This window comes from Taeniopygia guttata, chromosome 5, assembly GCF_048771995.1.
Source record: "Taeniopygia guttata chromosome 5, bTaeGut7.mat, whole genome shotgun sequence".
Lineage (NCBI taxonomy): Eukaryota > Metazoa > Chordata > Aves > Passeriformes > Estrildidae > Taeniopygia > Taeniopygia guttata.
The window spans coordinates 305,019-332,268 of record NC_133030.1 but is presented as its reverse complement, the minus strand read 5'-3'; the positions used below and the strand labels follow the sequence as shown (position 1 = coordinate 332,268).

At 35.2% G+C, this 27,250-nt stretch overlaps 1 protein-coding gene across 8 annotated transcripts in view; it reads left to right on the top strand.

Annotated features, from left to right (window-relative positions):
- GAS2 (growth arrest specific 2) overlaps nucleotides 1-25,901 on the top strand; it is a 78,806-nt gene extending 52,905 nt beyond the window's left edge. For 7 of the 8 annotated variants that reach the window (XM_072929388.1, XM_072929389.1, XM_072929390.1 and 4 more), the window contains one exon: nucleotides 25,213-25,901. In XM_072929388.1, coding sequence (XP_072785489.1) covers nucleotides 25,213-25,431 — 219 coding nt within the window. In that variant the 3' untranslated portion in view covers nucleotides 25,432-25,901. The remainder of the gene's footprint in view (nucleotides 1-25,212) is intronic. The other variant, XM_072929391.1, reaches the window with a different exon arrangement.
- The last annotated feature ends 1,349 nt before the right edge of the window (nucleotides 25,902-27,250 follow it).

Here is a 27,250-nt window from a genome sequence, read left to right as displayed (position 1 = left end):
TCTGTGCCAATTCCTCTCCAACAGCTTTGCAATCACAGAAAAGATGACATTTCAGTCTTACTTGTGCTACTGAAGGTGGAATTCTTCTCAACCTTCTCAGGTTTCATTTATTGTTTAAAAAAAAAAAAAAAAAGTACTTAAAGGGCCAGTAAAATTCACTCCACAAGACTCAAAAGCTCTTGGACAAACAGTGCTATGAAAGGTGTCAGTGGGGTGGCTGGAATTGAGTGCTGCCTACGGCACTGTCAGGAAATCAGGTTTGTTCTATACTCTATCATATATTTTGTTCTATACTCTATCATAAACGTGTTGACGTTAGGCAGAACCCTGCCCCAGCTTAAGTTGCAGTTTGCTTGTTCTTTTAGTTACCCTTTCTCTTCTGCCTCTCCCTTCGTTGTTAATTTTTTCCCTTTCCTGCCTGCATCTTTTAATTAGGCCTAGATGCCTCCATGGAGCCAGAACCCATGGACAGGTCTCTTCACTTTGTACCTGATGATGCTGGTTTGGCACACAATAAAACAGTTACAGCTCCACTGTCTGGTCCTTTGAAGAACTGACATTTCTAGTTCAATAGTTGACTGACTTTCACCGAGGGTTAGCCAAACCCATAAAGTATGAGAAATTTAATACATGGTTTTTGTCCCTCTTGATTTAATTTTCTATATTTTTTTCACTGACGTACTGCATTTGTGCAGCCATTCATTTAGTAATTTAGTGTCTAGAACTTTGAAAGGGTTCATCAGAAACTTCTTTACAAAAAAATCCTTTGTAAGTCAAATTATTAGCTCCTAATTTAATGGTAAACTGTTGAAGTTACTCCTTTTTACTTTCATGCAATGAAGTTCTTGTTAGACTTGGTGGAAAATTTTTTACAGACTATATCTTTGATGCAATATTCAGATTCAGTGGAAGTGACAGGCTGTGCAATAGCTCTGCAGGTTTTTTTCACTAATTTAGACTTGTTTGCCTCAGTGACCTTCTGTGCACAATCAAATCCCATGTCTTCTTTATTTCCAGGTGTCTCCCTCTGTGCATTATTGCACAATGAGAACTCCATTTGGAGGTTAGAAAAATTTTTAGCAAATCATATTCACCTTTTTTAGGGTGTAGTGCATCTTCATGAAGAGTAACATTCTAGTTCTTGAAATAACTAATGCACTTGTGATAATTTACTGCCATAGCAGAAAATTGCTATTTATAATGGTAATTATAATTTAGGCTTCTAGAACTGAAGTGATAACAATATTAAATTGCCTGAAATTAGTAGAATGAGGATTCTTCTCAGGAGGAGGCTAGGGTGCAGCATTCTGAAGTATACAGTATTTGTGTCTAAAAGTATCACCCTAAAATTCAGCTGATTTCCTTAGCAAGAGCTAAAGATGGCAAAGCAAGACATTCCCCAGGTGCCAGAGTTTTCTTTTCTGGCAAGAAAAACTAGGGTAAAATTACCTTGCACAACAGCATTGGAAGTATTTTCTGTGTAGTAATTAATTATACAAAAAAATGTCAATACATTAAAGGTAAATAAAGATTAATAACAAAGCTAGAAAAACATTGATCTCATTATTTTAGACTTTTTTCCCCTCAATACCAAGAATACAGAAATAGGCCACATTATATAACTCCCCTCTTCACCTTTTCTTGCTTCTCTTACTCCTTTTATATTACAGGTAATGGAGCAGCATCTCCACAGCTCAGAACACATATAGACTGCTAATCAAGTCCACCATAATATACAGACAAGAATTTTCAAAACAAAAAGGCCTTTATTTATAGTGTGTTGTTGAGAACTAAGGATTGGGTCCCATAAGTTTATACTGAAAATGTTACTGGGGGAAGGTATTTCCTTTCTCTCCATTATTATCTTGTGTTTCTGTTAAATAAATGAATCATTTTACAAGAATCCATTTGACATTTACTAGACAATAATATAGTCTACATTAATGATGGGACAGCAGCATGTGCTCACAGTTTAGAAGGCAGTTTAGTAAACCTGATGCCTTAGAAATGGAGATGCTGCTGTTTGTAGTGTTGCATTTAAAGGATAGCACTGAGCTTTACATTTCTTCCTTAAACTTCTTTGGTGTTGACTAGGTGTGACACTAATGGGAATTATATTTAACAGAGTCAAGGTAAGTACATCTGTCTTTTATAGAAAGATACTAAAATATTTTTAGGGTGAATTTAAGTTAATATTCTTCACTGTGGGTTTTCATAATTGCTAACTGAAGAGGAAAAAAATCCCACCTGATTCTTTATAATATACAGTGTGTACAGTATACTTTTATACTGTAAACATAACTTCTGCTGCCATCTGGAGAGAAGAAAAAATGTGGCTTATGTGGTGGCAGCTGTTAACCAAAGCTTCTGCACTGCTCATAAGGGATTGTCATTGGACATTTAGGATTCAGGCATGAAAGTACATTGATTATCTACTGCCATATTCCTTAGCTTTCGTGTAATACTCTTAGAGAAATCTTAGCCTACATGGGAATTTCCCCTTGGGCTTTATATCTTGACTCAGGAGTGATGGTTCTGCCTAGAACTGGGCTGGCCACAATTTAACAAAAATGGTATGTAGGTTTTTAAAGTATTTAATAGAATGTGGTTTTACCTTTCTATTCCTAAAATAACAAGTGGAAGTTAGAGTGCATTTTAAAAAATTTTTTATTTCTTTGTCATTCTCTTGTCAGTGTGAAAGCAAGTTTTTTACTCTTGTTATATTCAGTTACACTTTGTAAGCATTCATGTTGTTCAGCAAAACCTATATCTACTATCTTTAATTTTCAAACTGCACCTCTGGCAATATCCATGTAAAGGTATAAAGTACTTTTTGCAATATATCAACACAGCAGGATTTTATCCCATGTGTTTATTAATGACTTTGTCCTCTCTGATGCCTTCTAGTTCTGACCACAGGAAAGGTAATAAATACTTCCAAGTCCTTTGTCATGCTGAAATGCAGAACATTGAGAATAGTCATTATTTGCATGGCAGAGAATTTATCAAGTAGTCTGTTCCACTAGGATTTGGTCTTTGCTAACAGAAGTTGTCACATGCTCACTCTTTCTAGAGAGATGCAGGAAGTTGAATTTTTATTTTTGGTTTTTTATTGTCTTAAAAAGTTTTGGTGGTTTTTTTTTTTCTTTTTGGGGGGCGGGTTGGGTTTTTTTAGAATCAGAGGGATGCTTTCATCTTGCCTTCAGGGTTGTTTCAGTGGAGAAGAACAAGAAATTCCTCTCTTATTTTCCATGATGATTAATGGGATTGATAATCAAACTACAGAGTTACATAGTATTTTATATTATTTATCTTTCAGATTAAAAATGTAAAAATTAAACTATCAATTTGATATATATTTTTTGTTATAAATTTTGGGGATGTTTTTTACATTGATTTATTTAGATCCTATTTTGAGATGTTATGCTGCAACTTTAAAAGAAAAAAAAAAAAAAACCAAAAACTTTAGCTGCCTCTGCGTCTGTCAGTAGGAATAGATTTATCTTTCAAAAAGTAAAAATAATTATTTAACAAGAAACTTTTATGGTAGCAAAGTAATAAAACAATGAGACTTTTATCCATAACATTTAGGTCCTTTAATTATTTATTAGTCTAGACTATTTCAAAGACTATGAAACAGTCATGATAAACTCAGTGTATCTCTCTTATATTGCAATAACATAGAAATAATACTCTTAGAATATACTGAATAATGCTTTTTCAGTGCAGATTTTTAGATTCTTATCTAACTACAACATAAAAAAAATTCCTTTCAAATATAATTTGCTTCTAATAATTTAGGATAGTATTAATAGCTATTTTTACTTCATATTTTAAATTCCATTTGTTAATGTAAATAATGAGAGAAAAATGGCAAATATTCTTGCCTACAAAAAGATTTTAAGGTTAAGTGCACTCAAATTTGATTATATGTGTTATTCTGATATAATGACTACTTGTCCTTCAAACTATTTGTGCTGAACTTTATAAAATTTAGTTCATTGCCAAAATACGTGAACAGATTAAAATGCAGGTGTTAGTAGTTCTGCACAGGTACCTGTGAGACCCTCACTGGTGAGTATTAGTTACTGTTTGTGCTTCCTGAGCTGGTCACCTCCTTGTGTATCACAAATGGAATTTGCCAGTTCACATGGGACCAGAATTGTGCTTCCATGGCACCTCCATCAGCAAAAATCATAAACGCCCAACAAAGGCTATCATTTGACCCTGACTTTATTTTCTTTGGTTTTGTTTATTTTCTTCTTTGACATTAGAAGTTTGAGTCCAAGACCACTTGCATGCTTTGTGCATCAGATAATGAATTTTCACTGAAGTTTGCTGTGTAGTTTCTCTCCTTTAGCAACAGAACATTAAGGAAACTGTAATTACTGAATTTTGCCTTGATTAAAAGTTTATTAATTATCACATGAATGCTACAGAGTAAGTACTAACTTAGAGATGGGTTCAAGTTGTTAGAAATACCCTGAAGTCAGTGGTAGCCCACACAAGCTAAGGGATAAAACTTCTATCATAATGTGGAATTTGGAGTTAAAACTGAATATGCAGTTGCCATTATTTATCCCCTCTGGAAAACAATATAGTTCAACATACATCTTCTAGTAATAAACTCTTTCATTGGGGGTTAGCTGTACACAAAAACATACTTTCCCCTATATTTTGATGTCTAAAATGGTGAATGCTCAAATTTCTGAAACTTTTTAAATACTTTTTTTTTAACAGTTTGTTTTACAAATCTCATTGAGATTTGCTGTGACACTTAAACATTGTTTTGCATGTTTTAATGGATGTTTAGGATAATTCCTTTTACTCTTTTTGTTGTCCCTGATTTTTGAAATTCGGAACAGAACAAGAATATGTTGCTATAAGGAAGTTTTAAGCACAGAAAACATTTTCTTTGCCAAAGATTAGTAAACTTGGGATATCTCAGAGTCAACTGTTATCTTAAGCATATTTACCAAAAACCAGTAACTACTAAACTGAAGACCAGCTATAGATTGCTCATCAAGTCATAAATCAGCATCACTTGATACTGATTGCTTAATAGTGTGCTATCATGAGCACACCATTTGCTTTCAACTCATCAAAATTGGTTTACCTAAAGGTTTAAAATACAACTCAGGCTCCCTCCTCCTTACCCCCCCACAGAATTCCACATACTAGGCCACTAAAATTGTCTTATTTTATTAAGCTAGTATTTCAATCATGGCAACAGATGCTGAAGTGCTTTTGTTGTTATAAGCACTCTATTTAGATGAATATATGCTGTGGAATTTATTAGATATTTTGCTAGATATTTTAAGTTTTGCAATCCTAAGAATACACCTCTTCTCTGACCAACTAGATGCAACTCTGTCTGAAGCTTTTACTATTCAGAAGGGAGCCAGAGCTGTTGCCCAAAACATGCCATTTTTGTTACTTTCTAGGCTGTGATTGCTTTTGTAAATAATACTGAAACAACATGTGTTAGACTACCTGTAAAGGAGCTGATTTCTACCTCATCTGTGTTCTGCCCCTGCAGCCCCCATCTTAAATCCTTCCTTTCCCTGAGTTTTTAATTTTTATTTTTATTTTTGAAGGAAGATGTCAAGGAATATTTGATCTCTACACTCTGAATGTCGATCTGGAACCCAGACACAATTTTGAATATTTCCATTAGAGTAATGATGGATCTGGGCTGGTGCAAGTGGTTCTGGTGTGGCAGGGAGATGCAAAGACAGAGGTAGCCAGGGACTTTTGACTTGGCAGCCAACTGATGGCTTCCTGGCCCTGCTTAAATCACTAGTGTGAGTTTACATGGAGCACTTAAAGGTGACCCAGGTAAGTCACAAAATGAGATTCTATTAGAATATTATTTTTTAACTGACATAGATATTTAACCTTTTGATGCCATTTTGCTCTTGATAACATTTAGCATGTTGCTTTCCCTAGAAGATATTTGAGCTCAACTAAACTGGTATCGCTTTAGGTTACAAAATACCTCCTGGTTTCCATCAAAGGAATGCATAAAAATTGTTGAAGCAGTTATTCTTTTTATAGCTCAGGTTTCACTTCCTATATCAGACCTGAGAAACATGTTGCCATTAGCTAGCCTATAATAAACCCAGTTAAACAAATATAGCTCACTTATTTTCAGACACTGTAGTTGAAGGTAATAATTAAATATTATATTGAACAATAAATTGGATTCTTTATATGATAGGGTTTAAAAATTCCTTACCTAAAACATTTCCCAGTCAAAATGTATGTATTTTAAAGGTATTTTAGACATTTTTAATTTTTATTTTAATTTCCCTTTTTAAATGTATTTTGGTTGTGTCTAAGGTGTAGAACCATAGTAGTATTCAGAATTCTGTGCAGAACCTTCAAACCCAACTCATATAAATGAAGTTAAATGGTAAGCTGCAAAAACCCAGTTTTTTAGAAATTTCAGTGGTGCTCATGCAAATTTCTTTTACTTAACAACTTTCTCATGATTTACTGACAGGCAAGAGGGAGAAGGAAAATTTAGCATTTCATAAGGGTACAAGGAACCCTGTTTCTGTTTTATTCTCTCCTCTCCACTCCAGTGTCTCCAAGTATTGGCAAGCCAAAGAATGATATCATGGCAATTTCGTGCTGAAGGTGTACATTGTTCTCATCTCCCTCCTTCTCTTTAGTCTTTGCTGGAGTGGTGGGATTTTTTTTTCTGTTTTGATTTTAAATTTAATATATTGTTTGCAAAAGATACTATAGAAAGTCCTACTTAACAATTCTTAGCAATTCTGGACATAAACTCAGATTTTGAAGGAGGCCATGAAAATCTGGTCTGCATGTATTGATAATTGTGTATAATTTTGTTACAGATTCAGCTATAACGTGGCTAAGTTACTCAGGGTTACAGTATTACTGGCCTAATTTTAAAACACAATTCAGCTTAGGAAAAGTAATAGCAAAGGGGATGTGCTTTTGTTCAGGGTTTTTTTTAATTAGCTATTATCGTTTTAGTATTCAGTCTTGACCTAGCCCTCAGTCCCTGCAAACAACACCAAAAAAATTAAATCTCTGAGAAGTAAAGCTGGTTCTCAGTGCTTCAGGAAATCACATCAGTACAGAAAAGTATTGAAGACAAGTTAGCAAAGAGTGCTTTTGGAGTATCTCTATATAGGGAACAGCAGGGCAAAGGCTTTTTTCAAATGTGCAAGGCATCCACATCCCTTCTTTCAGACTGGTGAAAAGCAATGTCTGTAACATACTGACTAGGCTTGTGATGGTGCTTCTCTAACTGTCTGTTCTCTACTGTTATTTCCATTTAGTCCAAAAACTGACCTGATGTTTGAGCCAGAGGAGATGCCTCAAAGCTCAAAGCTTTATGCTGTATGCCATGGTGTCTGTGGCATGAAATCTTTGCTATAGGAAATATGGAGATCAAGTGTTTGATTCAGGTCTGGAAGTACATACATATGTATATATGTATATATCTAAAAGGCTCATCAATGAGTAGTTTTTGAAGCCAAGACTCTGGCTGTATTTGACTTTGAGCCATCAAGTAATTTTTTGCACATTCTAGTGAATAGGAATGTATTGACATTTAATACTTCAGGAATTTTTATCTAATACTCCCTTTTTGCTAATAATGAAGTAAAGAATCCAGTTTAAAAACTAAGGGTATCCTGATGATGAAAGATTATATTGATGTGAAAAGAGACATAATTACACTTTACAGTATGATCTTCACATTCATGTTTTTTTAACTGTTCAAAATGCATAATAACTGCTTAGGAGATACTTTGAGAAGAAAGCATGGAAAGAATTTCTCAGCACTGGTGCTTAGCATTAGCAAATCCTGTCTAAAGGAAAGATCTCTGTAGCTTTATCTCCATTTAGAGCTACTGCTTGGGGCTATCCACGATGCAATTAGAACTAAAAGTCGTCCTAACAATTTGTACTTTCAAGATTAACATAATAACAAAAACTGTTTAAAAAAAGAAGTCTTTTTAGAACAAAAGCTAATACTAGCTTAATAGATTCTCCAGTCTGAAGAAGCTTTGTTTTACAACACACATTCATTTCGCTTTATTCATAATACAGAAGTGGAAAAAATGTTATGAAGATCTGTTATGATCTACCAACTTAACACATATGTTTGCATTTAGGAACTCTTGTCTGCTTTATACCCCATCTTACCTGTGCACAGGGTACTTCATGTATTTTATGGGAGTGTGTTTGTGTGTGTACACAGTTATACATGGGTGCATACAAATGCACACATGCCACACTACTATCTGTGAAACCATAGTCCTTTGACTAAAAATTTAAATATCAACTCAGTATACATCAAATAGAGTTAATATGTTAGCTGGGTAATTTTTAGACATCCAGGTGAATTAAAAGAGAAAAGTGTACCTTTTAAGTATGGCAAATGCAAGAAGGAAATGTTGATTTAACCTTCTCTGTTCTGGCCCTGAGTTTGAAATATTTATGTCTGCATGCTAATTTTTAATCTAATCAAACTGTTTTGCAGAACAAATGCACTATAATGAAAAGTATCTATTAAACTGCATATAGGGAGAGACACTGTGAAGACAAAGATCAGTGCACAAAGATTCTGTAGAAATTACTCTCCTCAGTGCCAGCTGGGAAACTGGTTCCTCAATAAAAATTGAATAAAGCTTTAAAGATTTAACAGACCTGTAGACAGTCAACTGAAATTTTTAGAAACTGCAATGGTGGTTCCTGGTCAGGTCTGTGTTTAGAATATGAAGTAGATATAATTTTGGACACACAGAGTTTCTTAAATGTTCAGATGGAGCATGCAGCCTCTTCTGTGATAACCTGAAAATAGGAGGAGAGGTAAGGTTAAAGAAAAGTCTTGCTTTGTCATGGATTAAGATATGGCCAGGGCATACCATACAGGTGTGCACTGTTTACTGCACAGTTCAGATGGAGCAGCAATGAACAGCAGACAATATTTGAGAAGGCATTTCAGTCAATGTTTCCATTGCTTTTTCAGGCTTTACCAAAGCATCACCTGATCACCTTATCAAAGGAAAATCTATTATTCCAGCAATAATTAAAATATACATCTCTGAAGGAAGTGAAATCTAAGGATGAAGTATTGAAGGATGCAAGGATACTTGCATACTTGATGTGTACATACTGGATTTGTCTTAACATAGCTCTTCTTTTTGTTACATTTTTTTTAAACAAGTTCTACATAATTCTTGCTGTTGCAATCATGATTTAAAATCATGCATGCAATAGAAGTATTGCTCCAGTACCTATTATGTGTGCTTGCTCTGCCTTCCTGTCCTGAAATACAGGACTAAATGTTATAAAATTTATTCATGCTTCTGAGTAAGTGAAAAGTGGTTTGTGTTCTCTAGAACAACAAAGAGCCTAGCTATACACAAGTGAGCACTGAGGAAAACACCTTTGCCAGGAATCAGTTCTAAATCAGAAACAAGTTTACATATTAAAAGGGAAAGGATAGAAACTCTGGGCTATTCTGTTAGAGTAATCAGTGTCTTTTTGGCAACTAGCACATTTTCCCTTTCCAAGATGTTTCTTCTGGTATTTGCAGAAAGATACGAAACTGATGAGTGCAAAGAGATCCAACATACTAGAATATATACAACAGGGAATTTCCATGTGACTGAATTGAAGCGCTGTCAGGTTACAGCTAGCAGCTATCAAAACTAAACTGAATTACTAATACTGACTTTAAATAATTCATTCCTGTGTCAAGAGATTTACCAGAGTCCTAAAATTATTAAATACCCCACAGAAAAATGGCACAATATGAAAATTCTGTGAATTCTTTAAGTCTGATTGCTTCTCTTTTTAACCCCCAAAATTTTTTATCTTTAAAATTTCATGCCAAGGCAGTGTGGTTTTTTTGGTAACATTCACTGCACTTTAAATGGATTTCAGTGCTTGGCATCTGGTCAGCCACTCACAAGTGTCATGAAAGTACAGTAAACTCCTGGAAAGCATTCCAAAGGTAAACTTGGAATTCCACAGAACAAAAGTGATAGTATTACCATGATTTTTCCTGGATCTGTCTCATGGAAAAGTGAGGATTACGAGCAAAGTTAGCATCAGATGTGCTGTCAAAGTAGGGCTGTGGAGGACAAGAACATCAGAATACTTCTAATTTGTATGTTTAGTTATGTTCATTATTAATGGAGGAATAGTGTAAGGATATACACGTAGATCTGGTAAGTAGATTCAAAAAATGGGTGTAATGACTGTGGCAAAGTAGCAATGTGTATGAAATTAAATAGTTAACTTAAATACCTAAAAGTCATAAATTTTTTAAGATGAAATGCTGATCCTTAATTTCTCTATGGCAATACAATTACAGAGCAAACCCATTTTAAATTCAAATACATTAGAAATTTGCTTCAAGATGATGGCAAGTGCTAATCTGGGCCCAGAAAGAAAAGAAAAAGGTGTAGCAAGAAAATTTGTTATCAGTGAAATATCATGCAGCCATGTCACCATAATTTAACTTCTGTTCATATGTTAACTTCTGCATTTATACTATCCCCATAAATGCAACTAATTCACCTCTGACTTGCATTTGGATGGCTATTTTCAGAAGCTGGGAGAGTGCCCAATTGTGGATTTCCTGCTTTCACATTGCAGCAGGAGTAAATCTTGTCCACTTAATATGCTAGTTTAAATTTTCCAGCCATTTGTACTCTTCTCCAGTTGATGTACTTGTTATGTAATTCCGAGTGTTACTTACACTCTGGTCAAATTTGGCCCAAAGACTTCCATGCTAGTCAAGTCACTTGAGATATGGTAGATTTGAAATATGTAAAATACTACAGATGGCATTAGGCTAGATTTGACTCTCTAGCCAAATATATATGTGTATTTGGATCTATAGTCAAAACCAATGACTGCAGTCTTGGATAAATAGTTTGCAATCTGTAATATCTTAATTTTATTTAAAGGTTTTCAAACACATTGGTATAGCTTTGGTTTATTACTGACAATGCTGGTTTCATAGAATTGCAGTGACATAATTTCATTCCAACTTTGTAACATCATGCCCCATAGACTCACACTGACATCATTTTGAAAACTTTGAGAGAATGCTTTGTACTATTTAAAGAAAATTAAGCCTCAGGATAAATATTATTGAAATTATGCCACCCTTGTTCTCCCCTCATAACTCTGTAAATTAGAAGGCATTTTAATGAAACCCATGGAGTTACATAAATTTATTGCAGGCCTGTTCTTTTAAAAGAATAACCTCTAGTCTAAATTCAAGCAAGATCTAATAAAACAATCTGCCTCTATATACTTTCCAAATGTAATTTTCTTGCTTATGCATGTAGCTCTGTTGATTTAAAAACCAGGGGATGGAGGTAGGAGACAGTTTCCAGATTTCTGTGTAATTGTTTTCATCATTTTGGTGTTGCCCTTAACTGATCGTATATAAGACTGGAAGACATACCTTAAGACTTTTCTGTTCTTTGCCTATTAGATTTTATCTAAAAGCACATGGACTAAGGTTTCCAGCATGGCTAGGAATCATAAAACAGAAGGAATCTGAGGCACTCTGTAGGCAGCCAAGCAGAATCATGGGTTATCTGTGCTTTGCATAGGTTTTCTGAAGTATCTTACAGAGTCCTGACAGTTCTCATAAATATTGGTAGTGGTTGGAGGAATCTTTTTGAATATTGCCAGCTCACTTTAATTTTTCTCTGAAAGATTTTCCCATTTCTCTGCAATAATTTTCCCATGGAAGCTGCTCCTCTTCCAGTAATGGGTCAATGGAAGCAGTGATACTGCAGGGTAGAGTTGGCTGGCAGTGTACTGACTTCTTGGGACCTTGGGTTTCTCAGGTATTTCCTTCAAGTTACATGAAACTATAAAGATTGTTTCCATTTATCATGTACCCTATATGTAAAGGCAAATTGAGCTGGAAATTGGCCACAGTGAGAACATAGTGTTGTTAGAAGATATAAGGGTCAATTTTTTTTTTTTTTTAATAATTTAAAGAGTGAGGCCAAAGGACAATGCTAGCAGGTACTTGATGGCATTCAGGACTATGGGGAGGAGATAATGGGAAAAAGAGAAAAATAGTGAAATATAATATATGAGTGATGCATTTTTCAAAGATAACTGCTCAACAAATTTTTAAAAAATTGTTAATTACTGTCTGACAAGACATACAGCAAATAATGGAGCAAATACAGATTTACACACCTTTAATCTTAAATCTTAATCAGTTCATGTTTTTAACCTTACCGTGGTGCACCTACAGGCTTATGAAAGTACAGGGTTATCAATCTAGGAAAGCATTTTTCAAAAGAAGAAAAGGACATCCAGTTGAATGAAGCTGTAGAAGTGGAATTGTATAAATATGAATGGGAGGGGGAAGTATTCTTTTCTGAAGTCTTCTGCCCATTATCTGTTCTTCTGTTCATGTGCTCTTCCTTCTTTGAAAGTGTACATTATACAGTTCAGGATAAAGAAAAAGATAAGGTTTGCACTCCTCCCTGTTTCGATGCTCATTCCTTTGTACTTATTCCTTAGGAGGTTTTCATTTTCTCTCACCTGCAATCCAGGGATCAGACTTCCATGAAGCTTGTGGGTTAGGTTATGGAAAGTACAGGAAATAAACATCCTGTAGAGGAAAGAAGGAGGAAAAGTAGATGGATTAAATTACTGAAGTATAACCCATGCTTGAAAAAAATAGATGTATCTCAATTTTACTTATTTATTGCTGATGCTATTAGAAGAGATTCTTGTAAGCAGTATCCTCAATATAGCCACATTTTAGTGAGTCTTTTTGTAGAGGACAGTATAAGTAATAGTTTCCTTTTAAAGTACCATATTGTTAAATATATTTACGATGATTAGGCAATAGAATGTAATTTTGAATTAGTCAGAAATAAAGGCTGGATGAATTTATTTACATCTCTATTCGAGGATTGCTAAGCAACCAAGGACAAATGGCTTTATGTCTGGCTAGTGTATTGTATTGCTTTAAAAAGCTTTTTAAAGGAACATTCATTCTTTGGCGCAGGGATAAACTGATTGTAAGCATATTATAGCTTATCTTGGAAAACTTCTGGATTTTAGTACATGATCTCCACAGGCCAATGTGGTCATATGAATGAAACTTCCCCAGTTTTACATGTCTCACTTTAACTAAACTTCATAGGTACCATCATTGCCATGCATCATGTTGGTGGTGATCTTTTATGTTTGTTTCTTTATTTTTATATGTTTATTTTAGTAAGCTGCAGGCACAGTAAGGCAGGGGCTAGTGCACATTGAAATTGTGCCCTATAGGTTCTTCATCTTCAGGAACATATAGACAGCTCAATAATTTTGAGCATAGTCCAATTTCGTGTGCAAGCATTCAGTGAGGAGTTATGTTATGCATATGTTAAATCTTAAAAACTCCTAATTTCAACTATAGCTACCCTCTGACTGGTTTTATCTCAATTATCAGAAACCGTACTTTTTAACATTGATATTTTATCCACATATATTCACAGTTCCTCCCTTTGACTAGCCAGCAAGCCTGTACACAGATGAAATGGAAAAAGTAAGTCTTGTTATACCAAGCCTAGAGACTTGAAGTATAGAATTACAGTATATTTACTTGCTGAAGGACATGTGAAAAATATGTCTTTAGAGCTTATAATTAAACCTACATCTCATAAATTTGAGGAAGTGAAATAGTATTATAGTCATTATGTATTATTTTCTCTTACGGGTTGGATCAGACACCTCAGCACTTGCCATTCCTGAAAGTGATACCAGGAAGAAGTAAAAAGCCAGAGTAGTAAATGCATTATTGAAGTTTTTATGCAAAAATATATAGGCTATTTCTGTATCTGAAAGTGTAAAGACAATTCTGAGAATGTCCAGAAAAATTCTTTCTGGTATTCTTTTGTTGGGACCCTCACTTTAAAACTATTAAATTTCCTTTTGCTTACTTGATAGTGCCAAACCAAATGAGGCAGCTGCTAATCCTAAATAAATTCACAGAAGGCAGAAAAGCATCTAAAAATCGAAGTATTTGTGACACTGACTAGTAGTGCAGAAAACCTCTACAGTGTCATATATTTTTTAGTTCTTCCCAAAGATAAATCTGCAAGCATAAAATACATGGTGTTCAGTTCCTTGTTAAGGTATCAGAAAATGTTTCAATTGTATTAGTTTTTATTGCATAAGGAAATGAAAAAGTGCTATCCTTTTAGGAATCTTCATTTCTCTGGTGTATATTTTTTTATTCTTTTTCTCATGCTTTTAATTGATTGTGATGTTTGCCTGCCTCCTTGTGATTTTCCTTATTACTGCAATCCTGACTTGATGTGTTCAATGGTTTTGCCTTTGTGGCTTTTTTTTTGATTTATTTGTTGGTGAGTTGGTTTAGTTTGAATTTTTTAATAGGCTATACTAAGCTACTGAATTGAATTGCAATGATTCCAGATGGGCCATTTATTTATTTATTTATTTATTTATTTATTTTGGACTTCACATACTAAACTGAAATGCTATGGTCAATTTGAGGATGTTACCATACCTATCTCAACTAGACTTAATTTTGAATTTTGGGTAAATTGAAATACCTTAAACATAATTTTAAAGTTTATGGGTCATGATTTTAACCACTAAAGGACTGGCAGCATCTTTATTTCAACAGGGGGCAAAAGTCAGTGATCTGGGGAAAATGGCCAACAATCACTTTCGTGACAAATATTACAAAGATCACAGCTACAGGGAAGGTATTGTTGGGTTTGCTGTGCTGCTATCCCAGAGGATGGGGACGCTTAATAAAAGAAACAAGCATTTTAACTCCAGCTTCTGCATTAATCTTGCATGCAGTTGAAAGTAGCTGTTTAAAGCAATTTGGGAGGTAAAAAAAAAAAAAAAATCCAGACAGGGAAACCCATAGATTGCTGCAGTTGGGTATATGTGGTAACTGAGATCAGTCTGTGTTGGATTAAAACATCTGTCACTTACCACATGCACATCACTTCCAGAGGCAAGCAGTGAGAAGAATTCTGTAGATGAAGATGTGCAGTTTTTTGTTTAGTTGCAGGAGGTATTTTCTTTTATTTGGCTGTTTTGAGGCAGAAAATTAGAAGAGACAGAATGAGTCTTGGAAAAAAATAGCTGGAGAACAGATGGCACTCCAGGATTCGTAAGAACATTTCCATGTACTTCTGCAATCCTGTAACACGAGCATGTTCACATGCAACCCACGCACATTTGCCTGATGAAACCCTAGATTAGCTGAATTCAGTGGCAAAATCTAAATAGATGATCACTCTGTAAGTGACTCAACATCCTTAAAGGAAGGTAACTTAGGAGACTCTTGATAGTCTGGGTAAAATTAATTCCTTTTTGTATTCAGTGGGGTTTCTGTTTTAAATTTGTGCACAGTTCATAAATAGAACTCATATTTTTATTTGTTATTAAATTCTGACTCTAACTTATTCTGACTACTACTACCTCACTGCTCTAATACATTATTTTAGAGGTATTTCTCGAGGGGTAAAAACTTAGTCGACTTTAGAAAGTGAGAGGGAATTGTCTGTATCAATTTGGGTTTCTTTAAGAGAAACTTTTCAGGGCTCTAAATGCTAATAGAAAGATTAATCATTACAATTAACAAAATTAGTTGGTTTTTTGGGTTTTTATTCAAAGGTAAGAGTAAAGTATTTTTCTTCTTTTTAAGAAATCTCTCATAAATTTATTTTAGCAGGCTAATGCTAATGTTTTTAAAATTTTTTTCTTAAATAGTCTTCCCCTACCCCTATTATTTGATTTTAGTACATATGGTTTTCCATAACTCCATCCAGACATACCATTTGCAAGTTGACACTTTCACTTACTCTCATAAACTCTGTCTGATTTCTTTTTATGTATTTCATGTGTTTGCCATATCATCTCTTCTGCTGAGTGTTGCATAAAATATTTCTTATGAGTCAGTGTTGCAGCTAAGAGGAACTAGATTTCTGCTCAATCTCACACATTTCAGTTGATAGGGACAAGGTCCCCCTTGTGGTTGGCCCAGACATACGTGTCTAGAGAGTAAGAAACAAAAAAGTGTCACCTTAATTGCCCTCAGACCTCCATGCACCAGATGTCACCCAAAGTGTTTGGAAATGCACAGTCCCTTTACTTGCAAATACCATTCTGAGCATGAATCCCATGTCTAAATAATTTTACTTGACACTATTAATCTTTGTCCAGGATATAAATTCCTTCACTTGTCAGAAATACACTTGTTCTTAATGAACAGGAATTGTGTTCATTGTGTGATTTATCAGAGTATTTGTTAGATTTATCAGAGTACTGTTTTCAGCCATTGCTGTTGCTCCTTTTGGGAGGCTGTGGTGCTGTCCTAGTATGATGCTCTGCTGATACATCAAATAGAAGATTTTTCTGGTTCATTGTTCCTGGTACCACTGCAAACATGTCATTTACCTGCTCTCTACTCTAAATGGAGGCTTGTGAAATTGCTTATTTCTCTTAGATCACATAGGGCTTTAATAATTTAGCATCCTACTTATTTTTAGATACACGGTGTCTTCATGATCAAATATGTGTTTCCTAGCTTCTTTCAGACCTTTATAAACCCAGATGTAAGTAAGCCATCAGCTTTTCCACTTCTGTACCTCTTCTAGGGGAACTGTCTAGGAACAATTTGCAAACTTTTTCCCTGTAGTATTGGGTTTCTGACCTGATTACATGCTAGTTTCCTGAGCTGTGACTAAATATAAGTCCGATTTTGTTTTCATTTCATACTGCTGTGAGGGTTGGTGGAGATTTGCTTTCTGCACAAACTGAAAGAGTGGAGCAGGGTTTAGCTCTGTGTAATGGTGAAAGGCGCAGGGTTGTGATACTTGGGAGCACTGTTCCCAGATTTTTAAATGGTTTTACAGTTTCCACTTGCCTTCCTGCTAGGAGTCACTTGCAATCATGTATGAATTATAAGTTGCTTAAGCAGTGTTTTAACATAATATAGGTCATACCAACAAGGTATAGTAATATATGAAGTGTTTGAGTTTGAGCTACAGCAGTCTGATTTCAGTGGAATCACTAGCCACTTACTTTTGGGAATAGAAAACACTTACAGATGTTTTCTATTCCCAGTTGTGTTACCAGCGCTGTGCCGAAAACATGACATCTTATATTAGCATTCCATAAGCACTGTAAAAACCGAGATTTTTGACTGATAAAGTAGTTTAACAACTTGAGTAATTACTGCAAAAACAAATTGGAAAGTCATGAGGTAGAAATCCCAAAGGAGGTCCTAATCTCTGAGGCATGCACAAATGGAATATAAAAGGCTTGAAAAGAAACTGAATGCCAAAAGACAAAGGCAATCTCATTTTAATTCCGCTTTACTTGCCCTTGTTTGCTTAAGTTTTTCACAGAAAGGAGTAGTTTTGGAAATGGAGGCAGTTGCCAAGTGGACAGTAATATCAGTTTAGGAAAAGGAGAAATCAACACACAAGCAAAGTGACTAATCAGTTAAGTAAAGATGAATTGGGTGGAAGCAGTTCACTTCCTATTCTAAATGACAAGAGCTCTCTGCTGTGTGTTTTAGTGAAATAAAACAGCTGATGTTGTTACACATCTTTTCATAGAAATATCTGTGAGATGAAAAGGAGAACGAGAAGGCTGCTTGAAAGGAGTGGATTTAATTAACAAAGGATATAGTGGTTAGGGTTTTAAAACCTTTATCCTAGGGGCCTTTTCATAAAAGAAAAAAATCTTACTTATTTTAGCAAAAGGGTCTAGCTCAGATTTCCAAAACACATGACCCAAAATACATTTTGAAGACTTGGACTTCCCATTGTCTTCACTAGGAACTACATCACTCATTTCTTGAAAATGTGTAACTGGTTTCACTTGGTAAAAAAGTGTATCTGTTACTGAGTAAGCATTCAACGAGGAGTAGATCTTCACTTTATTTATATCTTTAAATATTTCCATCTCTACTTTATTTCAAAATGTATTACTAGGTTAAAGTGTGAAACAATAGGTAATATCTATTTAAGAATACAATACAATGTTATATTACAGTAACAAGTTATAGTACCTAATATCGTATTTTATAATGATACTCTAAGATGGTATCACTTTACAAATCCTGAATACACAACTGTGTAGGGAAGAAAATTTAATGAAAACACACTTATAATTAAAAAATTCTGTCCTAGAATAATGACTGTTAGGCATGTCTGTTGCCCACTAAATCTTATGAGTCTCTCATTATGTCTTAATTGAAGAGAGGTGGCTTTTTTTAAAGAGTAAGGCTTCTTTGAAGATACAGTGGTATCTATGATAGATCACAATAATAATACTATCTCATTCTTACTGCTGAAAAAAAAGCCCTCACTACTAATGTGTGTCTGCTGCAGGTATCTGAAGCAGTTTGGAGTTGAATATGGAAAATGGTACAAAAATATGAAATTGAACCCTAAATTCTTCATTGGGCAGATGAGGGATCTTGCCATATCTTAAGCAGAAATAGAGCTTGTCTTAAACATGCCACTATATATAAAATACCACTCTGCTGCCATTCCCTTTTTTTTTTTTTTTTTATTTTGTACTCTTACTATCATAATAGCTTTTGCCTAGGAGGACTACATGGCATTTAGTAGTCAGCACAGTTTTGCAGAAAACCTCACTTACTTTTAGCTTCAAAAGGATAAGGGTTTGCTTAAAACCACTGTCTTTACTGTAGCTGACCTGCTCAGTGTCCTGCATGTGGAGAGATGTCTGCAGTCCTCTTGGATGAATTTTGTTTGCAGAGGGAAGTGACAGCTAAATTTTGAAAATAAGAAAAGTGGATAGTTACACCTGCCATTTTCAGTTTAATACTTTTAATGTTTAAATAGCCCTTTGGGTATTTACATATCTGAATGATTATTTAGGTGCCTTTTGTGTTTGCATAAACAAAATCTCTTTGTTCTTTTGATCTGAAACAGTTGTTGTTTAAATTAATTAAGTGGATACCTGTTAATGTGTTTGATGTAGCCAAAGATGTAACATAAAATAAAATTCTTTATAATTCAGAAAGTATGTTAATTCTAAAACCAAACTGTGGTGTAGCTAGAAATATTGTGACAAGCAATTAACATAAGTTTTTGACATATTTTTTCAGTCTGAGCTTTTTTATGACCTTTTTTCCAACTAAGAGAGATTTGTTTAGTGTGATTTACAATATAACTCCCCAAAAATGAGAGGGAGATGTTAATCCAGAGAGCCATCTATTTTCTATGTCATTATCGTGGTGCCTGAAGAGAGAGAAGGAAGTGCAGGCTATTTTATTGGGGCTTTAGAATGACAACACAGAAAGTCAGAGCTGGTCTTTAAACAAATCCATATGTAATGGCCGAGATTGCATCATCTGGAGCTTTTAAAACTAGTAGACATTTTTATAAAAACATTTTTGTATAATCCTGTATAAAGAGGGGAGCTAGGCAAAATGTGACTTAATGAGGTATGATAAGAGAAAATTAGGAGTGTATATTTCCTGGTTTTCACGTGGAGAAACTTACTTACTTTTACTTATTTTTAGGATAATAGGACTAATAAAGGGACTAATAAGTTATCATCTGCCAAAATGTACATTAATAGACTGCAAATAGATTACTTCAGTATGGATTAATAATTAGTAGCTGGAATTGGCTACATAATTTGCACTTTTTCAGGTTTGTAGAGGTGAGGTTTTGTTTTAATCCCTTGGACGTGCACTCAGGCACATAAGTGACTCCTTAAAATAAGTCTAAAATAAGCTTTGCTGTTTTATTAGACTAAAACATTTCTCTAAGAAGACAGAAATTCTATGACAAAAGGGGAATGAAAGCCAAGAGAAAGTGTTGTTGGAGGGAAGCTTTCTAGCTTTCCCACTGGAAGCTGATTTTCTTCCATATTCTGATGGGAATTACTCCCCTGATTCCTTGTGTGTAAGTGATTCTTCTGTGTGTAGGAGCAGTACTGCCTTTTATCATATTTATGCTACAGTGTCTATAAACTTTTTAAAATAGGACTGTCTCTAAATAGAACCTGGCTGATTAAATCAGATCATACTTCAGGATTTTGCTGTAAATTTTATGAGGAGTTCTAGTGATGAAGTTGCATAATTGTTGCTAATGGGGTATTTTTAATATCTACATTTCCTTGCAAGCAAATAATCAGGAGCCTATTACACACTCCGGTGTTTTCAGGTCACTGAATTCTCAGACAAGTAGAAAAACTTCATGTAGTAACAAAGTGACCTATAATTTTCAGAAAATTCATATCTCTGAATCAATTTAGAGAACATCTAATTTTGTATAAATGTCTTCTACCACCTGCTATGGTGGTGTTCTCTTCTTGGCCAGCCCCCATTGAATGGACTATTAGCATGGACTGTTAGCAAGAACTTTTGCATGTTTTGGTGACTGTCAGGGATGTTGAGCCTCTGCCATCAGAGCCCCTGGGAAGCCACACAGCTGCACAGACTTTTCTGCACACTGCCAGTCTTCTGGAGTCTGTCTCAGGGCTTCAGCAAGCTACACCTGCTTCCACATTAAGTGATAAATGTGAGAATTTTCAGTGGCCACCTTCAAGCAGACCTGGGTAATTGCCAAGCACTGGAATCTCTGGGGATTTTGAAGACTAATTTTGCTGGCCCTGTTTCCTGAAGCAGCAGTGTCTCAAGTCTGCAGATAATATTTTTTCATCTTCCATAGATATGTGCATCAAATTCCAAGACTTCACCTTTTACCAGCACCAAACATCAGTTCTTCTCACAACTGGGACGAGAAAGACTGCAGTCTCTCATACGGAAGGGATGTCCTACTCCATGAAAACGTCCCACTGCAGAATAATTTGTCATTACTTGACAACAGCATATTCTAGATACAGGCCCAGAGACTCACTGGGGCAGACTAAAAGCCTAGATCTGAGTCCCATTCCTGGTCTGGGATTTGTATCCTGGTCTCACTTTGTTGTTTTTTTTTTACTAAGAATCGTTAGTGAATGCTGAATACTGCTGAGATTTGAGAAAGTAATTTATTTTTCACAGACAGGAGAGTAGATCATCAAAAGTGGTATGGACAAGCTGGAGCCATATAGATTCCTAAATAGCATCAGTGGGGATTGCAGCAGAATCATCAGCTAGAGGTACCATAGCTGAGGGTGCCTTGTTTGTGGGTGAGTGGATGGGTGTGTGCACCTCTCAGTGGAGGCAGCAAAGCCTGCAAGCTTGCTGTGGGCAGCAGTCTGCTACAGTAATGCACATAAGTCTTCAGAACAGTGTTTTTTTCCTGTGATGTTTCTGGGAATGCTGTGAAATGTGACCAATTCATGATGTTGCTCTGAACGCCACTCAAAGAAGGATCCTTAAGTCCTAAGATACAAGCAACAAGATACATCTACTGATGACAGTAAGTCTAAGTGGCTTATATTCAGTAAAATATTATTTCTTCTCATTAGCAATGTCATTAATATTTAATTTTTGTAAGTGTGAATTTTTCTTTGTACTGCCACTAGTGTGGTGGTCTGCAAAAAAAAATAATAATTTTTATAGTCAATATTCTCTCAGTATATAGCCTACACTGTTTCTGAAGTTGGTATAAAGTCATACCAGCTAACTCTATTTGCCTTAGGTTGCTGCATTTATCTTCCAGATTCCTTTTGAATCAGCAGGCATCTTGTGTGGCTTTTGTAGTATTTGGATCAGATCTATAGTGTGTAATTCCTCCTTCTTCTTCCTCTCACCCCCTGAAATATTCGGTAAGAAAGTTATAATCTGAGTGTGTCCCCACTGAGTCAGGAATGGGAATGAAGGTGACACACTCCATGCATTTTCAGAAGGCATAAAAGCTACTTTATTACAAAACTTCATGTTTTTATAAGCAACGTCATTCACCCAGAACCTGATTGATTCTTAATGACACCTGTCACCCCACTGTTTAATTAGGAACCACACCTCTTTGTAAATATCTTTCCATAACATCATGTATCACATGTTCCACATGTTCACAAACACCAGCTGCAGAGACTTAAGATAAGAAATGTTTTAATTCTTTTTCTGAGCTCTCTCAGAACTTCCCCAGGACAATGCCTGGGAAAGTTACCTGTTGCTTTTTCTGACTAAACTGTCAGCATCCACAGAATTGTAACTATATTGGGCCAGAGTTTTAGTTCCTATAAAAGAGAATAGATTTTTTTTTTCAAGTCAGTAAAATGCTGCTTATTTAGATGAACTTATTGTCTTCACGTACAGCCTAATATCTCTTTAATAAGGCATCAAACTCACCAAACTTATGGATCTGAAAACAATAACTGCCTAGACTATATTTTACTCTGAAGCCAAAGTCCTATGCAATGACAGCTTAGTGTCACCTAACTTCTATTAATTATTTCCCTTGTTATCTCTGGACAGAGCTTTGGTGCCTACCAAAACAAACTATCATTTCTTCCTGTGAAATGCTGTTTTCTGGCCCTCTGGTTTGTTATATGTTTGGTTCACTGTAGATTCAGTGACAGATTCAAGAGAAAAGAGCTTTAGTGGCAGCCCTGCTTCAGACTGAAATAATGGAATTTATGGCAATTATAAACATATGTTGGATTTTTTTTTTCAGAAAGGATTTTCTTAGTTTTAGTTGGCTGGATAGCAGTGTGAAAACACATGTACACCATGAATGTATTTAAATTGGTACTAATAAACTTTAATATTGTAGAATACAGTCTTTTTCTTCTTGGAGATCTGATGCAATTGAAAAGGTGAATTGGATGGAATATGAAATCTCAAAAGTTTCATCTTCAGCTGAAGTGTTTTGGCGAGAATATTGCTTTTTCAGTTAGAAAGTAGAATAAGTTGTTGGTGTTTTTTTTCCATGCTAAGAAGTCTTTCATACTTCTGTGGAGATGGAGCAATTCTGAAACTAGCAGAATTATTTTGGATTCATGCTGATATTACTAACATCAAAATATGACTGTAGGAGTAAAATGGTGCATTTGTGACACAGCACAGCATAAAGAGTTACTACATTTAGGATGTAGAAAAACTCAGGCCATAGAAAGCAAACACTCAATGAATTTTGTAATAGTATAAAAACACAACAGATCAAAGAGGGGAAAGACAAATGATGTGCATTTAACCTAAGCATCAGGAAATAGTGTGTTTATAGTGTGCACAGTAATCAGCAAGGGAAATTGAACCAAATATACTTTTTGCTAACTTTGCATCTTAATCAAAAGCGCAGCTGCTCTTGGAACATGAATCATCCTATGATAATATAGGGAAGCTGAAATTCAGGCACAATCAACCCCTCCCCACCCCATGTTGTATTGCACCACTTTGGCTTAAGTTGTTTGAATGTTAAAAGTTTTTGGGGCACTTCTCAAAAGCTTTTTAAGGCATTCAAAGAGAAGAAAGTTGCTAAATAAAATTCTCTAGGCTGTCTTAAAGTTCCGCCTCCATTTGAACTTCAGTTATCAAACCTGATGCAAAAACCATTTGCTTCTTTCATGATATAGTATCCAGACTAAAGGCATGATTCAAATCTCATATCCTTGTCAGCTCAAATCAAAGTCTTGAAACTAAAAGAGAGAAAAGGTCTGATTCTGTTTTCACTCCCATCAATCTAGAGAAAAAGCTCACTTGAGTACAGCTATTGTAGAAGTGAACTCTCTACAACCCAGAGCAGGCTCAATAGCTGGGAGATACTCATCAAACTGAGAGTGCTTGAGCACCTCTTTCTTATGGATCAGAAGTAACTTTATTTTTCAGTGTCCATAATTCATTGCACATTGTGTTTCACATGAAAGCCAAAGTGCACAAGCAAGAATTTCCTTGTGTAACGATGTTTTAAATTAAAACTGTCAAATGAGATTTCATCTGCAGCTGCTTATTCTAATGAAGAGTTCCATTCCTTATAAATGTAAACTGATTTTCAGACTTCACTAAGATGTACAGCTGGCCATGCTTTCTTCACTCCAGGTGAGTCTTTCTCCTGATGTCACAGAATTCAAACAATAGGCTGAGGTGGGGGGTTCTTTGGTTGAGGAGTTTTTTTTAAGTTAATTTTTTGCTTTCTATAATGTGTGATTTTGTTTGATTGAGGATGTTTCCTGTTTTGTTTGCTATGCTGTGTTACAAAAGGTTTATGTAACATCTAAGTCTCAACTGCAAATACTGCCAGCCCTCAAGGGAGTTTTGTACGTCTCGATATTGGCATCACTGCCATGCATCCAAATTCAAAAACCCAGACTGTGTCAAATGTCTTCTAGAAACCTTTTACTGGACCAATTTTTAATTTCTGGTACTGCAGCTAAATGTTGTTGAGCATTTCATGAGATATCCTGATCAAAGCATTTTTCAATGTGGCATTTACGTTGGTTATAAAATAAACCAATACAATATAGAATGTACTGCTTTACGATACCTCGCTGGTATTTATTTTACTCTTCAGCATGGAGAAACAAAAGGAAGAAATTAGTAAAATCACCAACTGAATTCAAGGGTAGGCAAGGAGAAGGTACATTGGCACTTGAAGAAAAATTTTATTTGAATTTAGGCAGAAAATTCAGGTGTTTCCAAACACAGGTAAATTACTTCTGATGTACCTCATTGGATTATTTTAATTGCAGCATTAAACTATTTTATTAGAATGTATTGCCAGCAAGACTTAATTGTAAAAATAAATGTAACTTCATTCTCTTGATTTTTTTTTCTTAAATATTTCAAAGATAGGGGAAATTGTTTTGGTTGTTTGCCCTTCACTACTCCTATAAAGAACAGCCAGTGTCAACTCAATATAAAATGGTGTCTTTACTAATATATTTTTTAAAAAAATCTTTAGGTATTCATGTTCCCTGACATATTTCTCCTGAACACATGAAGAACAGAAAGACTCCATGCTGTAGAACTAGAAAAACGTGTAGCATTTATTTGTGTAAAATATTAATATCTTTAGTTTAAAGTACCAGCTCATTTTTTTACCCTTTTAAAAAAAAATTACTTTAAAAATGCAAATAAAAACCACTCTAGTATTTCTCTTCCTTTTCTTTTATTGTACAGTATTTCCTTTCCTTTTATGTACTACCATCATACGTTTTTGACTTTCAATTAAAGTAAGCAGTTTTTTACAGCAAAAAAAGGGATGATTTCTTTAGGAATGGCTGCCTCAGGAGTGTTTTTGTTTTTTCCCACCTCTGTAATTTCAGATGCTGCACAACAAGCATGTGATGGTTCGTGTCGGAGGCGGCTGGGAGACGTTTGCAGGTTATTTACTGAAGCACGACCCCTGCCGAATGCTCCAGATCTCCCGAGTAGATGGGAAAACCTCTCCAATCCAGAGCAAGTCTCCAAACATCAGGGACATGAATCCAGACAATTATCTGGTTGTTTCTGCCCATTACAAAACCAAGAAGGAAATTAAGTGAAATAAGCTTCTCATGTGAGTGGGACTTCATGTATGTAGGTCCAAATTATTCTCCCAAGTGTAGTGAATTTAGGTAATGCTTTAAAAGGACTTTGGAAAATTTAACACAGACTGGAAATGACACCCCATTTTGAAGATCTTTGAATTTAGAACTATTTATTTCTAGTACTGTATCTTTTATAGCGAATTACCCTTGATAGGCAGATTACTACAATCGGATAATAAATAGACATATCTTTTTAGCCAAATTATTACTCTTTATTATGTGAATGTATACTTAGAGCTACATAAAGGAGTGCATCCTGTTAATGGAAGAAAATACACAATGAAATGTATTTGTACAAAAATCTTATTACTTTGAATCCCTGACCGTTAGTCTAGTTGAAATATATATATGCAGGTGGAAAATGGGTATTTGGAGAAATTATTTGGTAATGTCTCTTGAAATGAAATAAAATTTGACTATTTGTATGTTTTGCAATCTTTTCTTAATTAGTAGAATATAATGGCTCATTGCATGCCAAACAACTTCTCAAAGCCATTACTTGAAAGAAAAGAAAAAGCCCCTTCGCACCATCTTGCGATTTAAAGCTGAAGACAATGCTGAGTGTTCGCTCTGTGTGCAGATCCTTTCTGTTTTTCACCAAGCTGCCCGGCGTGGAAGCGTGGGGCAGTGGGAGATGGCCCATCCTGTGTCAGACAGGAGAGCTGCTTGGTTCCACAGGTGGTGTTTGCAGCCCTGAGGAAGCAGCAGCAGGAGCACAGCCTCAGCCCCAAGGACGAGTCCCTCTGGAGTCCCAACACATGGCACTGTTCTGGGGTATGAGCTTTTCCTTCCCTTCTTTTTAATGCTGGTGGTTGTTGTTAAATGTGAAATATTCATTACCCTGTAAATAAAGTGATTTGCATTCTCACAAATCATTCACACACCTCTAATATAGCTAAAGGTGTATGTGGGCTTCATGATTTTGGCTACTTTCTATGTTTATATTTGGTAATTTATGTGCCTTGTAGCATCCTAGAAAAATAATTTTATAGGATTGTTTCACTGTATAAATTTAAAAATGAAGTAATTTAAAATACTTACACATTTTGAATCTCTTATTATTTGTAATCACTCATCTCTACTTTGCTTCTACCGAATGGATGCCTACAATGCACAAGACTGCTTGCTGCCCTAATAATGAGCTGCACAAAGAAAGGGGCAAACAGATAACACAGAAACACCTGTATTTTTTGAAAATTAATTTTTCTTTGCAGGGAAAAAAATTCAAAAGCATCCTGGAATTTTTTTTTTACTCTTGACTAGTATTTTTCTCTATTTTCTGATGTTAAATTTTTTTTTAATGGTCTTATGATCTGCTCCTGTGGTCCTTAAAATTAACAGGAAAATGTCTGTGGGCTAGAAAGGATCAAGACCATCTTTCATGTTCCATGCCTTATTAAACTGTCTCACCTTATTATTGTATCTCACTTCTGTGGAAAAGGCCCACCTCACCATGTAAAAATACCTGCTGAATGCAAACAGTTCACAATTGCTTGGTGCAGCAGACAAAGTAGCAGGACAAAATTCCAAAGTTACAGCCTTTTATTATTATTTTAAAACACTTTCTAGGAAGATTAAACACATATGCAGCAATAAATCTTTTGAAAAGCCATAGGAAGTCTCAGTTGTCATAGAAGTTGTCATATGTCCTCCATAAGGGAGCAGAAAGCAGACCGCAAGCAACATCATTTTATAAAAAATTTAGCATAGCTGAAAAAACCCCATTATCTTAATATAAGCAATGAGAGATCTGTTTTCAAATGAAAAAGGAAGG